This window comes from Bubalus kerabau, chromosome 9 (assembly GCF_029407905.1).
Source record: "Bubalus kerabau isolate K-KA32 ecotype Philippines breed swamp buffalo chromosome 9, PCC_UOA_SB_1v2, whole genome shotgun sequence".
NCBI classification, from domain to species: Eukaryota; Metazoa; Chordata; class Mammalia; order Artiodactyla; family Bovidae; genus Bubalus; species Bubalus kerabau.
Window position 1 is genome coordinate 68,305,332 of NC_073632.1, and position 14,934 is coordinate 68,320,265.

General features: G+C 41.8%; 1 protein-coding gene across 3 annotated transcripts in view; it reads left to right on the forward strand.

Moving 5' to 3' along the window:
- The first annotated feature begins 1,819 nt into the window (after positions 1 to 1,819).
- Positions 1,820 to 14,934, forward strand: part of MDN1 (midasin AAA ATPase 1) — a 141,290-nt gene continuing 128,175 nt past the window's right edge. For all 3 annotated transcript variants that reach the window (XM_055535485.1, XM_055535486.1, XM_055535487.1), the window contains exons 1-2: positions 1,820 to 3,123; positions 10,791 to 11,017. In XM_055535485.1, coding sequence (XP_055391460.1) covers positions 3,022 to 3,123; positions 10,791 to 11,017 — 329 coding nt within the window. In that variant the 5' untranslated portion in view covers positions 1,820 to 3,021. The remainder of the gene's footprint in view (positions 3,124 to 10,790; positions 11,018 to 14,934) is intronic.

A 14,934-nucleotide genomic window follows, 5' to 3' on the forward strand; every position in this document is an offset into this window, starting at 1 on the left:
TGGCAGGCTACAGTCCATAGGGCTGCAAAGAGTCGGACACGACTGAAGTGACTTAGCACACACACACAAAAATAATTGGTGTTTTAAGTCAGTATAATTTAAGGTAATAATTTGTTACAAAGAATTAGACTACTGGAACAATTATGGCAACAACAGAACAAAACTGCAGAGTTTTATTAAAGTTGTTACATGAAATATGAGACTGGAAGGCCAGAAAAAGACTTTGATGAATTTAAATTAGAAATTGCTCCTATTTACAGCATATAGTTAAATTCCTTTCAGTATTTTAAATCCCACTTATAAATGTAATGCATTTCATCTGTTTTTTAAATGCTTCATACTTGTAGGACAAACACAAAACTGACAAGTAAAACATTCCTAAGGGTTACTGAGTTTAAGCTCATACTACTATGCCACATGACAGGCCAATAATCAAGAGACCAGTTGTTGGAGCAAGGCATAACAACTTAATTTGGAAAGCCAGCAAACAGAGAAGATGGTGAACTCATGCCCCAAAGAACCATCTTGCCTGAGTTAGAATTCAGGCTCCTTTTAAACTAAAAGGGGAGGAAGTAAAGTCAAACACTTCCTGGTTCCCATCAGCCTCTGTAGGGGATGTGTTCATTTCTTCCTCTCTATAGTCATTCAAAAGTAGGTGTGGTCAAGATGTTTCCTATGAGCTAAACAACAGTATCTTAGCTTAATACTCATTACCTGGAAGCAGGGTTCCCAGAGATGGACCATTATGTATAATTTAAACTTACAAGTAACATCTCTTTTATGATTAACTAATGGCACCCCACTTCAGTACTCTTGCCTGGAAAATCCCATGGACAGAGGAGCCTGGTAGGCTGCAGTCCATGGGGTTGCGAAGAGTCGGACACGACTGAGTGACTTCACTTTCACTTTTCACTTTCATGCATTGGAGAAGGAAATGGCAACCCACTCCAGTGTTCTTGCCTGGAGAATCCCAGGGATGGGGGAGCCTGGTAGGCTGCCATCTATGGGGTCGCACAGAGTCGGACACGACTGAAGCAACTTAGCAGCAGCAGCAGCAGTAATAGAATACAAAAGATTCTTCTGTATTACATAAGTACCTAAACATGTAGTGAAACCTCAAGTTCTTTCAAACATTGTAATACTTTTAACATTGGTCAATGTCTCTGTCTTTTTAACTTAAAATCAAAGGTCTATGAATATGGTAAACTTATCTGCATTTCAAAGTAATATATCCACCCAGAACGAGAAATCCAGGGAAACTTGGAATACAGTGCATTCATGTCCAGTCACTCAGTCATGTCCAACTCTTTGTGACCTAATGGACTGTACCCTGCCAAGCTCCTCTGTCCATGGGATTCTCCACAAGAATACTGGAGTGGGTTGCCATTTCATCTTCCATGGGACCTTCCAAACCCAGGGATCAGAACCCCACCTCCTGCGTTGGCAGGCGATTCTTTACCATTGAGCCACCTGAAAAGACCTTGGAACACAGTACTTTGACATATATCCTCAATTTTAAAGAAAAATGCAAATAAATTATGGTTTTTGTATCTATCAGAGTAACCACCACACAGGGGAAGATAATGAAATATTTCCATCACCCTAGGAAGTTCCCTTAGGCCCTTCTCAGTCAATACCCCCAAAAGCAACCACTGGTCTGACTTTGTCATTATTTTGGCTTGTTCATGAATGAATTTGACATAAATACACTTTTAGTTTTATGTACTCTTCTACTCCACTCTTCACAGTGCCTTCAGAATATTCAGTGTCCTATATAACATACTTTATTTAATTCCCATGTCAATGAAAATAATCAATAATCTATAATAAGAATAGAAACAAGTTTTATTTCAGTCAAACTAAGGACTAGACCAGAAGCCAGCTTCCCAGATTACTCTGTGAAGCTGCTCCAGAGAAGCATGGGTTCCAGCACAATTTTATATCTTGTCAAAACAAAGAACATTAAATAAGACATGGTTACAGTTCTTCAAGGTTTAAAACACACACACACACACACATTACATTTCTTCAAGGTTTAAAACACACACAGACATTACGTTTCTTCAAGGTTTAAAACATACACACTACATTTCTTCAAGGTTTAAAACACACACACAGACACACATACACACACGCACGCGCGCACACACACACACACACACACACACACTGGAAAAGGCAGTCATCATCAAAGTAGGACCAGCATTAGCCTCCCAGAAAGACAGGCATTTAATCTTTATTTTTAACATGGACATTCTTTACTTGTCAGTGTGCTCCTCTTTAATAATTAAAGCACATATAAAATTTATGTTTGATAGGCCACAGAGGCTATTTTCCTTAACATAAAATTCACCTTAACTCATGTATAACCCAAAATGACTTTTCTGTATCTCAGCTTGTGAAAGTTTCTTTCATCACCCATCTTAACACTTATATCCAATATTTATAATAAGACTGCTGCGAGGGCTATCTATGCTTGTTACACTTCTGCGTGAATTTCCACAGGCCAACCGTCTAAAAGGGGAGTTGATGGGTTAGAGGGGGTAAATCTGCTTTTCATTCCTAGCTGATCTTTTTGCCTGCTGAGGCAGAAGGAGGCATGGCGGGCTGAGGATAGTAGGCACACGGCCCTAGGGGCCCCCTAGCTTCTCCTGAATTGCTGTCACGCCACTCTTTGTCGCCGGATCTACCATCACTGTAACCGTTAACCTCCACCAGCAAAAGCTATTTCTGGTGGAGTCTATGCCGGAACTATATAGATACTGACGCCCCGCGTTTCCGGTGCCGAGGAGGCGGGGCCGCGATCGCCGGTTGGTGCGGTCGCGGACTGATGATGCAGAGCGCCGCGTGCTCCCCCCACGTGTGCTGCTTCCTCTCTCTAGGTACTGGCGAAGCGGCGGTGGCCGCTTTCACTGGAGACGTAGTTGGTGGCAGTTCCGGCGCGGGGACCTCAGCGGCTCGGGGGTTCTTAGCGCGAAGCAAGGAGCGCCTGTGGCCGCCCGGGGCGGAGGACCCGTGATCATGGAGCACTTCTTGCTGGATGTGGCGGCCGCGCCGCTGCGGTTAATCGCTGCCAAGAACGAGAAGAGCCGCAGCGAGCTGGGCAGGTTCTTGGTCAAGCAGGTAAGAGAAGGAGAAGGGAGGGAAAGAGTTGGGCCGTCCCCACCACCGCCTGGCGCGCGCCCCGTGGCCCTGCGGGAAGACGCAGGGGACCGGAGAGCGGTGTCTTGTCACTCTGGCCCCTTCCCCAAGGCTGGCCAGTGGCGGAGGCGTCCGCGCGCTTTTGAGGAGCCTGGAAGGAGCCTTTTGTTATTTATTCTATGGGAGAGTATTCCCTTCTCTCCACCGATTTATTTCCTTGCAGCACCCTGGCTGCGTGCGCCAAACGTGACCTTCAGAGAAAAACGTGTTTTGGGGTTTTTTTTTGGCAGTTGAGGTTGCATGTTTGCCCTTTTGACATTTGTATTATTTAAGCGTGCCGACAAGTCCAGCCCCCTCTCTTAGCTTGGGTGGATGTTTCCTTTCTGCCTTGTTCTGACTTTCCTGCCCACTGACAAGTATTGATTGTATTCCTGCTGGGAGTAAGACACAGTGTGGCACTTTGCGGATACAGATAAATTCGTTATCGTCTCAGACCCCCAAGGTATTTTGTGTCTATTTTTGGAGACGTTCAGAAACACAGAATACAACTGATGGGCCAAGCGAGAGCGAGGGCATAATTAGTAAGCCATAGGAATTATGAATTAGTTTTCTGAAAAATGGGTGCTCTGGCCTCTTAAGAGCCTTCTCTCGTTGACCACCCGCTGGGTTGAGGATCCTTATCACGCATTTTTTCACCTGTCGTTTTAACTTTCTATTTTATGCTTCCCCACCACACCTGTGAGCTTGAGAGTAGGGGGAAATAATTTTTTTTTTTCTCCTAAGTCCGGTATCTGGAACATATATATCCTATTGCTAAGGAAGCAACAGCAGTTTTTCGAATCTGGAGAGGCCCGGAGCTAACAGGAGAGGCATGTCTGTTTGATGACAAATTGAACGTGTATAGCAAAGGGGAGGAAGTAGTGGAAGATATGCCTGGGGTTATCTGGCCTGTGATTTCCCCCAAGGAAGGGATCATTAACATTAACGGAGGTCTGGAAAGAAAACTGAATTTTGATGGACTGGACTAATGAAAAAATCAATTTATATGAGCTGAGTTTGTGGTGACAGGCTCCTGAACTATGTATTATGGCTAGAAGTATTTTTCTGTAAGTGGGCTTGCATTTAGAGCAGAGGTTCTGAAGCTGGGGATCCTGGACCACTGACAGCAGAAGGTTTGTTTATGGTTCTTCACAGTAATTGGATAGAAAATTAGTGCTTATGTATTGGAAGTAAAATGAGGAAATGGTTCATAGCCTTTTTAAAAAAAGAGAATCTGAGATTTTGAAGCGTGGGAACCACTCAGGTAGATTCTGAGACTGTATATAGTAATGTTGAGGGACTTGAAAGCTACTAGAAAGCGCAATTGAATTAAGATTCTGGCCACCTGTACTTTCCATTTGTCTCTCCTCTGTCTCAGATTCTATCCAATCTGAGAAATGTCTTTCAGGTTTGCTCCTTTCTATTTTCAGTAATGATTTCAAGCCTTTCACTCAGAGAAGAGTTGATTGTGTTGTTATCTATTTTTCTCCTATTTGGGAAAACAGTGATTTTTACTGGAGAGCAAAGACCTTTTTTTTTCCACCACTGAACCTCATGATTTTAGTTCCCCCTGCCAGAAATTGAACCTGGGCCCTGGACAGTGAAAGCATGGGGTCCTAACCACTAGACCACGAGGGAACTCCCAGCAAAGATTTTGAAACTTTACTTCTCATGGAGTTTGGGATCTGAAATAAATTTTTAGGATGTGCTTCCTTTGTTCTTCATCTCAGCTGGTGACACCCCCGTCTCTCTGTCCAGTCCCTTGTTACAGAAGACTGAGTGTCCTCAACTCTTTTTGTTCCTTTTCTGTCACATATAGCCAAGTCCTCATAATTTTCCTTCCTTGGTATTGAATCTGTGTCTTTCTCTTCATCCTTACTACTACTAGCATCCTACAGTTCTGACTCTTAATTCTAGCACGTGGGTTTTCTTTCTCGCACTACCGAGCAATTCTCAGATACCAGCTGGTGTCCTACAATTTAACTCAATTCTGATGCTGTTTACCTGCGGAAAGTGTCAGTTCCTTCAGAGTAAAGGCTTAACCCTAAAAGACTTCTCCCACCCTCACCTGCTCTTCTGACCAGCTGGCCTATAAATTGGGGGTTCCAATAAATTCTTTTTTGGGTTTGATTAATTTGCTAGAGCAGCTCACAAAACTTGGAGAAATATTTCACTTTTCAGGACAGCCGTCCTTGAAGCTCTCCGAACCACATTCTTTGGGGTTTTTATGAAAGCTTCCTTCACGGGCACAATTGACTAAATCTCTGGCCATTGGTGATTCAGCTCTTAATCTCTAGGCCCTCTGCCCTCCTCAGAGGTCAAGGCAAGGGAATGAAAGTTCTAATCCTCTAATCACGTGATTGGCTCCCAGTTTAGCCGCTTTCCGAAATTCACTGCGTTACTCTAGCATATTTCTCTCATCACAGGAAATTCCCAGAGTTTTAGGTACTGGGACAGGTGTGGGGTTTTGAAGACTATTTTTTTTTCTTTTACTATAAATCACAGAATCACATCTTATGTCCTTGATTACTGTCTATGTTGAAGAAGAGCAGAGTGCTTGAGAGCATGTGTGGGCAGTGGGACTGAAGGATGGGTGCAGATCAGATTCCTTTTTTGGTTTTGTGTTTTGGCAATGCATGTGGCATGCGGGATCTTAGTTCCCCTACCAGGGATTGAACCCACTCCCTTTGCAGTGAAAGCACAGACTCGACCACTGGACCATCAGGGAAGTCCTTCTCTTCTCTTTCCTTATTGTTGTTTACTCACTAAGTTGTATCCGGCCCTTTTGTGACCCCATAGATGATCGTAGCCCACCAGACTCCTCTGTCCATGGGATTTCCCAAGCAAGAATACTGGAGTGTGTTACCATTGTTTTGGGGGCCTTCCGCAAGTTGCTCAACTCTCCTAGGTCTCAGCTTCTTGATACATATTATGTGTGATAGTTGCTAAATAGTTACAGAGTAGTTAAAAGCAGAGATTCTGGAGCCTGTGATGTGATTCCTGGTTCTATTATCTGCTTTATCACCTTATCCCTTTTTTTTATTTTTCAGTTTCCTTATCTGTAAAATGGGGATAATGTTACCTACTTAATGGGTTGCTATGAGCGTTAGGTGCCTAGGGTACAGTAAGTGTTGTCTATAAAAGTGGTTGCTGTTGTTATTGCTATAAATAAGATTGTGAAATCTAGATGATGCATTTGAGGAGCTTACCACAGTGCCTGGCCGGTAGAAAGTAATCAATACATGTGTGCTAGAATTAGAACTTTTTGAGACAGCTTTGAGAGAGAATTCATATGCCATATAGTGCATCCTCTTACGTGTACAGTTCAGTGGCTTTTGCTCTGTTCACAGGTATGTGCAGCTGTCACCACAGTCCATTTTTGAACACTTTTATTTCTTCAAAAAGAAGCCCCTATTCCTTTTAGCTATTATCTCCCATCCTGTTCTGGCCACTTAATATAAGTTATCATTAATAAGACAAATCTGAATCTATCACTGCTGCTGCTGCTGCTAAGTCGCTTCAGTTGTGTCCAACTCTGTGTGACCCCATAGACGGAACTATTCTGTCTAAAAGCTCTCCGTTATTTCCAGAATCAAAATCTAATCTTTCTAAGATAACATATGATTTTTTTTTTTAATTTTTAAAAGAAACTTGATTATCTGTTAGTCTTATTTCCATTTTCTTTTTTGAAGTGGTCCCCCCCGCCCCGCTCCCCCCGCCCTGCCTGGTGACTCTCAGCTCAGGGAATTTTACTGTCTGGGGCGTTTTAAAATTTTTCACAACTTGTGGTGGGGATATTATTGGCATGTAGAGTGTAGAGGCCAGGGATGCTGCTAAGCATCTTTTAATACACAGGGTAGCCTTCACAGCAAGGAACGTATCCAGCCCTGAATGTCAGTACTTCAGAATTAAGAAAGAAACCTAAATATGCATGGATCTAATAATAAAATACATGAATCAGAAAGTGATAGAAAAGGAAAAATAGACAATCACAGTTATAATTGGAGAATTTTAATACTCTAACCTCAGTACTTTATAGTACAAATACAGAAAATTAGTAAGGACACAGAAGACCTGAGCACTATCAACAAACCTGACCTAACTGGCATTATAGGATACTGTGCCCAGTAATTCCAGAATATATACTTTGCACATCGGAAACATTTACCAAGATAGGTCATAAGATGGGCCATTAAATAAATCTCAAGAAATTTAGAAGAATTGAAATTATTAAAGGCTTATTCAGTTATCTCAATGAGATGAAATTAGCGGGGGAAACCCTCAAAATAATGCTGGGAAAAATCCTTCAGTTTAGTTCAGTCCAGTTGCTCAGTCATGTCCGACTCTTTGCCCGACCCCATGGACTGCAGCATGGAAGGTTTCCCTGTCCATCACCAACTCCCAGAGTTTGCTCAAACTCATGTCCATCGAGTCGGTGATTCCGATCCACTGTTGTCCCCCTCTCCCCCTGCCTTCAGTCTTTCCCAGAATCAGGGTCTTTTCCAGTGAGTCAGTTCATCGCATCAGGTGGCCAAGTGTTGGAGTTTCAGCTTCAGCATCAGTCCTTCCAATGAGTATTCAGGACTAATTTCCTTTAGGATGGACCGGTTGGATCTCCTTGCAGTCAGAGGGACTCTCAAGAGTCTTCTCCAACACAACAGTTCAAAAGCATCAATTCTTCGGCACTCAGCTTTCTTCACAGTCCAACTCTCACATCCATACATGACCACTGGAAAAACCATAGCTTTGACTAGACGGACCTTTGTTGGCAAAGTAATATCTCTGCTGTCTAGGTTTAAAATGCTGTCTAGGTTGGTCATAGCTTTTCTTCCAAGGAGCAAGCTTCTTTTAATTTCATGGCTGCAGTCACCATCTGCAGTGATTTTGGAGCCCCCAAAATAAAGTCTCTGTTTCCACTGTTTCCCCATCTATTTGCCATGAAGTGATGGGACCGGATGCCATGATCTTAATTTTCTGAATGTTGAGTTTTAAGCCAACTTTTTCACTCTCCTCTTTCACTTTCATCAAGAGGCTCTTTAGTTTTTCTTTGCTTTCTGCCATAAGGGTGGTGTCATCTGCATATCTGAGGTTATTGATGTTTCTCCCAGCAGTCTTGATTCCAGCTTGTGCTTCATCCAGCCTGGCATTTCGAATGATGTACTCTGCATATAAGTTAAATAATATGTTAAATAAGGAAAAATCCCTAAATATTAGAAATTAAGTAAGAAAATTTAAAGAAACTTATGATCAGAGAAGAAATCTCTGGGAGAATCAAAAATTTTGAACTGTATTATAATTTAAACAATTTGTGATTGTAGCTACAATTAGAAGGAAATTCATAACATGTGAAATATATGAATAAAAGAAAAACATGGTTTGAAACTAGTGATATTTCTTAAGCTTCCACCTTGTGAAATACTAAAAAAAAGAGGAAATTACATCCAAAATAAATAGAGGGAAGAAAATAATAGAGCTAACAGTGGGAATGAATGAAATAGGAAATGGATAAACTGTATAGGAAACCATTGAAACCAAAAGTTGATTCTTTGAAAAGATTGACCAAGAATAAAAGTGAAAAATCCAAATTATTAGGAATGGAAGAAGGCCACCATTACAGATTTTAAAAAGAATAGAAAGATAAGTGACTACTATGAAAAATGTTATGCCAATATATTAGACAATTTAGATGATAAGGGCATTGGAGGAATGCCATTTAACAAGCTCATTCAGGAGGAAAACAAAGTACGAATAGAACAGAACTTCCTCAAGCTGGTATAGAGGATCTACAGAAACCATCATGGTTAATACAGGAACAACCCCATTTAAAAATGGGTAAAAGATTTGAACAAATTACATCACAGAAGATAAATGAGTGGCTGTTGGACACTTTATACCATATACCACTCCACCTCTACTAGAATGGCTAAAATTAAGACTGATAGTACTGTGTATTTGTGAATTTATATAGCAGCTGAAGTACTCAGACATTGCTGGTGGAGATGTGAAATGTTACAAATACTTTGGAAAACAACTTCTGTTAAACATTGAGTGTCTGACTCTTTGTGACCCCATGGACTGTAGCCCACCAGGCTCCTCTGATCACGAAGTTCTCCAGGCAAGAATAGTGGAGTGGGTTGCCTTTCCCTTCTCCAAGGGATCTTCCCGACCCAGGGATTGAACCCAGGTCTCCTGCATTGCAGGCACATTCTTTACCGTTTGAACCACCAGGGAAGCCCAAGAAATTTCTTAAATTTTTTTTAAAATTAAAAATCACAATTTAGACAATTCCCTGGTGTTTCAGTGGTTAGGACTCTATGTTTTCGCTGCTGAGGGCCAAGGTTCAATCCCTGATTGGGGACTAAGATCCTCCTTGCCACATGGCATGGCCAGAAAATAAGAGGTATGAAAATATGTCCATAAATCTTTTGTACATGAATGTTCATGGTAGCTTTATTGAGGATAGGTGCAAACAGTGCAAGTATCTATCAACATGCAAATGGATAAACAAGTTGTGGTACATTCATACAGTAAAAAGCTAGTAAGAAATAAAATGGAATAAGTTATTAATACTACATACAAGAACAGCTTTGGAACTTTGGAAAAAGTTGCAGTATTTTTGAATATGGGGTTTAGGTTGTGTTCCAGCTATACTCTTATAGATAACCATTTAGTACCAAACTCTTTAGGCTGGAAATTCATAGCACTGGGCTTGGTGGGTCAGAGGGTATGCCCCTCAGGTAATTTAAACCCACTGTCACATTGCCTGGCAAGGGTTATGCAGAACTGCTTACACACTAGCAATATGAGACATTTTTCATACTTTTCAGTTTTCCTTTTTATGTTCATGGACATTCTGGTCCCAAACACCAGAACTTTGTGGTTTATTTCATCTTGTATATCAAAGTGTGCCTGTCTGCTTTAGACCTGTCTTGTTTATTAAAGTCTGATGTCTTCATGGGGATATATCTTCATTCATTTCCAGGAATTGATTTCTTATATCTATTCTTTCCTCAAGAGAGTTGGCAGTTTTGCATACTAACTGTACTTTTTCCTCATTTAACTACTGTTTTCCTTCCAGACAAAGGAGTTGGGGGAAGCACTGGATTCCCTGGAAACTATTATGACTCTGCAACAGATGTTATGACTCTGCAACTGATTCTTTTTTCAAGGAAGCTGAAGCTGTCGAGCATTTTACATGGAATTCTGATGTCAGTCCTTTTACCTCAAACCCCAGTGGGCTGAAACTTGTTACAGCCTTAACATTTGATTGGGGCTTTCCTTGTGGCTCAGCTGGTAAAGCATCCACCTGCAATGTGGGAGACCTGGGTTCGATCCCTGGGTGGGGAAGATCTCCTGGAGAAGGGAAAGGCTACCCACTCCAGTATTCTGGCCTGGAGAATTCCATGGACTTGTGTAGTCCATGGGATGGCAGAGAGTCAGACCCAACTGAGCGACTTTCACTTTCAGTTTACATTTGATTCACTAGTCCTGTTGCAAAGAAACCCCACTATGTTTTGTAAAATAAACTCAGTTATGAAGTCTGGAAATTGAGTATAAGCTAGGACTCTGTTCTGTAGCAGTCACAAATGAATTTGTTTTGCCTTTCTCAGGTGTGGACACCTCAAGATCGCCAGTGTATCTTGAATACCTTAGCACAGTTACTTCTGGATAAGGACTGTACTGTGCTGATTGGCCGCCAGCTGCGCCCTCTCCTTTTGGATTTATTGGAAAGGAATGCTGAAGCCATTAAAGCCGGAGGGCAAGTCAACCATGATTTACACGAACGGCTCTGTGTGTCGATGAGCAAACTCATTGGTAACCATCCTGACGTCCTCCCGTGAGTAACGGTTTTATCCTTCATGTTTCTCCTTGAGATGGTAGACCCCACACTCTGCTGGAAGTAAGGAGGAGTCTGAGCTGAGATGAGGAGGGGAAATACAGAAAGGGGAGAAAGGAGTGTTTTATAAAAATAGTCACAGAAGAAGCTCAATTCAGTGACCATTTACTAGGTTTGAAGTCTTGGTCATCAAGATAGGTCTGGAGAATATGACCAGGATATGACCCCTACCCTCAAGGATTCTGTCATCTGGCAAGAAAGGCATATAAGATGGATTTAAATGAGTTTTAGCTGAGGCACTTACAGCATCTACTTCAGATGTGTGAAATTCTTGCTGGAGCAGCTGTAGGGGGTGGGTTACAAGATCTGTCATGTCTCTTCCCACTTTCTATAAATCCGTTCACATCCAAAGTGTGATAAGTTGTGTTAGAACTGGATTCTAATGCATTTCTCATTTCTCCTCCTGTCTGTCCAGCTTGGGCTGGTTCACCCTTCCTTAGGCAGTCTGGTGGTCTCTTGTTCCCTTGGGGTCATCCCAGTGAGCCAAACTTAGTGTGGACGCCCAGTGGGCAGAGCGTCTCACAGCCCAGAACTCCTCACTCAAGCCATCTTCCTTCCTCAGCTTCCAACTAGCTGGTTCTATAGACACATGCCGCTGCACCTGGTTTTCTCAAATTGATAGGTTTGTGTGGAATAGTCACAAGAGGCAACTAAGTGAGTGTGAGTGAAAGTCGCTCAGTTGTGTCCAACTCTTTGCGATTCCATGGATAGTCCTTGGGATTCTCCAGGCCAGAATACTGGAGTGGGTAGCCATTCCCTTCTCCAGGGGATCTTCCTAACCCAGGGATCAAACCCAGGTCTCCCATGTTGCAGGCAGGTTCTTTATCAGCTGAGCCACAAGGGAAGCCCGAATCAGCCATATACATGCATATATCCATTCTCTTCTAGACTCCATTCCCATATAGATCATTACAGAATGTCAAAGACGTCCCTGTGCTGTAAAGTATGGTTTTATTATCTGTTTTATATATAGTATTGTATATATGTCAGTATCAGTCTCCCAATTTATCCCCCTCAACCTCCTTTCCCCCTTGGTAATCAATCATAAGTTTGTTCTCTATATCTGTGACTCAAATTCTGTTTTATAAATAGGTTCATTAGTAGCATTTTTTTTTTTTAGATTCTACATACAAGCGATATTATGTGATATTGTTTTTCTCATATCTGACTTCACTCAGTAGAGCATCCCTTCTTATTAGTCTTCATCAACATAATAAGTTTCCTGCAAGTATGATCTCTAGTCTGATCCTTTGATGAGGGAATAAGAAATGAAGACTTGAGGGAACCATGATTTGTGTGAACTTTTCTAAAAGAGGAGGAAAAAAATGGGCCTAGTTGTTTGAGGGAACTAAACATACAGAGCAGAGTTAAAGGTCACCATCATGCGTGGTCTCAGGAACCTCAGGAACCTATTCTCTGGGTTGATTGAGGATCCAGAGTGTGGCCTCACTGGCTGCTTTCATCACGTAGGTGTACTTGACTGTGGTCCTGTTTCACAAGATGTGCTGACTGTTCTCTGCTTACCCTGTAGGATTGACCTGTGAGTAACTGAACTCCCACTTCTCTTGAGCCTTAGTGGTAGAGTGTTTTCAGATTGTGTTTGAGAATCACTGAAATGATAGAGTAGCTACATCTGGTTTCCCATCAGTTTCAATTTTATGTTCTTATTAAATGAATGTGAGGCACCACTACTTTTTCTTTTCATTTTGCCAAGGCAGTAGGTTTTATTTATGCTCCCACCCTGTTCCAAAAATTATATAACGTGCCCGTGTTAGAGTAACTTAAAGACAAGCAAAAAAAGAAAAACAAAAGCACCATGTGTAAATGTGTGTGAATGATGAGTCAGGAAGGACGTACAAGAACTGTAGGTCGTGATGTGGAATGGGGTTTTGATTTTTAGTTTAAAAAAATGTAGCTGATCAGTTTCACTTGTGCTCTAAATTTCCTCTGGAGGAAATTACCTAATGTATTAGGATTATACCTAATAAATCTAGATAGGATGCAGTCATTTATTCAGTAGATAAATATAGGAGTCCTCCCTTTGAGCTCTGGGTCACATGGTGGGAGTGAGCAAGTCACATATTATGAGTTTCTGTACTTGGAAACAACAGGCTGCAATACGTTAATAGAGGTGTGAGCCAAATACTTAAGGGGAGCAAGAAGTCATTAAATTAAGAAAAATGAGTGTGTTATCCTCTTGGAAATAGCGTTTCCTACTGTCAAATTGTGGAGGAAGAGTAAGGAGGGAAGAATGAAGAGATGAGAGATGGGATGGGGAGGAAAATGTATGAGAGAGACTGGAGGGGAGGCTTCCTCTTATTGTAATAACATTCATTTTCCAGTTCACACCTCTTTCTGAGGCCAGGGTGCCTACCTATTTGGAGTTTCCATCAGGTATCTCAGTAGTAACAAGGTCTTTCTTTTTATTCCCTTGCTTATGCATTACTCGGAGAAGGCAATGGCACCCCACTCCAGTACTCTTGCCTGGAAAATCCCATGGACGGAGGAGCCTGGAAGGCTGCAGTCCATGGGGTCACACAGAGTTGGACACGACTGAAGTGACTTAGCAGCATGCATTACTGGTCCCTCCTCCCCCTCAGCTTTATTGAGATATAATTGACATAAAACATTTTGTATAAGTTGAAGGTGTACACTGTGGCGATTTGAGATACATATTGCAAGATATTTACTACAGTAACAGTTAACACAGCCATTACCTCACATAATTACCATTTTGTTGTTGTTATTCATTGCCGTTTCTGCATCTTCAGTGTTTCAGTGCGTGTTTTACTCTTTGGCAGATTCTTTGTCAGGACTCTGAGAAGACTCTTGGTCTGTTGATGCTTTCTCTATTCTGATATACTAGTTTTGGTTTCAAAGTTCTAATTTTAAAAAATCGTCTAGTCCTGTTCCTAGCTTGGTTCTTGTGTTCCCAGATTTCTTCAGCTGTAACTGTAAATGGGTCCAGATGGCTAAGGTACTACATTGTTGTTGCTTAGTCACTTAGTTGTGTTTGACTCTTTTGCGACCCCCGGCTCCTCTGTCCATAGGATTTTCCCGGATAGAATACTGGAGCGGGTTACCATTTCCTTCTCCAGGAGATCTTTCTGACTCAGAGATCAAACCTGTGTATCCTGCATTGACAGGTGTATTCATTACTGCAGAGCCACCAGGGAAGCCCCCGGTGTACACATTATGTGTTGATTTTTTTTTCCCCTTTAGTGTTCTCTCAGGAGTGTAACCTTATTCTTAAGTTCTGATTGTACCTTACTCTTATATTTTGCATCTTTTAGTCCTTTGCTTTTTGTTTGTTTGCTCTCCCCCTTTCTTTTTTTTCCCCCACTCCCTCGTTCTTGCAAGTCCTTTTAACACATCGTCCTTTCAGCCATGGCTTGCAACTCTTGTGGAAGCTGTCTTTCGTGAGTGATGAAGAACAGCCACTCCTAAATAACTTGCCCTAAGTCCCCTTACTAGAAAGTGGCAGAGCTAGAATTCAGTCCTAGGTTTGGCTGCCTCCAGAGCCCACACTCGTTTTTCCTACTTTGTGGTGCTGCCCACTCATCCTCATTCATGTATTTGTTGACTGATTTATACAGAACTTGATCTGAACAGCATGTTAGAGCTAATGATTATATTTATATTCCCAGGAGGAAAAGAATATAGCATTCCTCCTTTATCTGTGGTTTCGTTATCAGTGGTTTCATTTCCCATGGTTTCAGTTGCCTGAAGTCAACCATAGCCAAAAAAATTAAGTGAGAAATTCCAGAGACAGTTCATAGGTTGTAAGTTGCATGCTGTTCTGAGTAGTGTGATGGAGTCTTGTAGTGTCTTGCCTGGAGCGTGAAGCATCTCTTTTT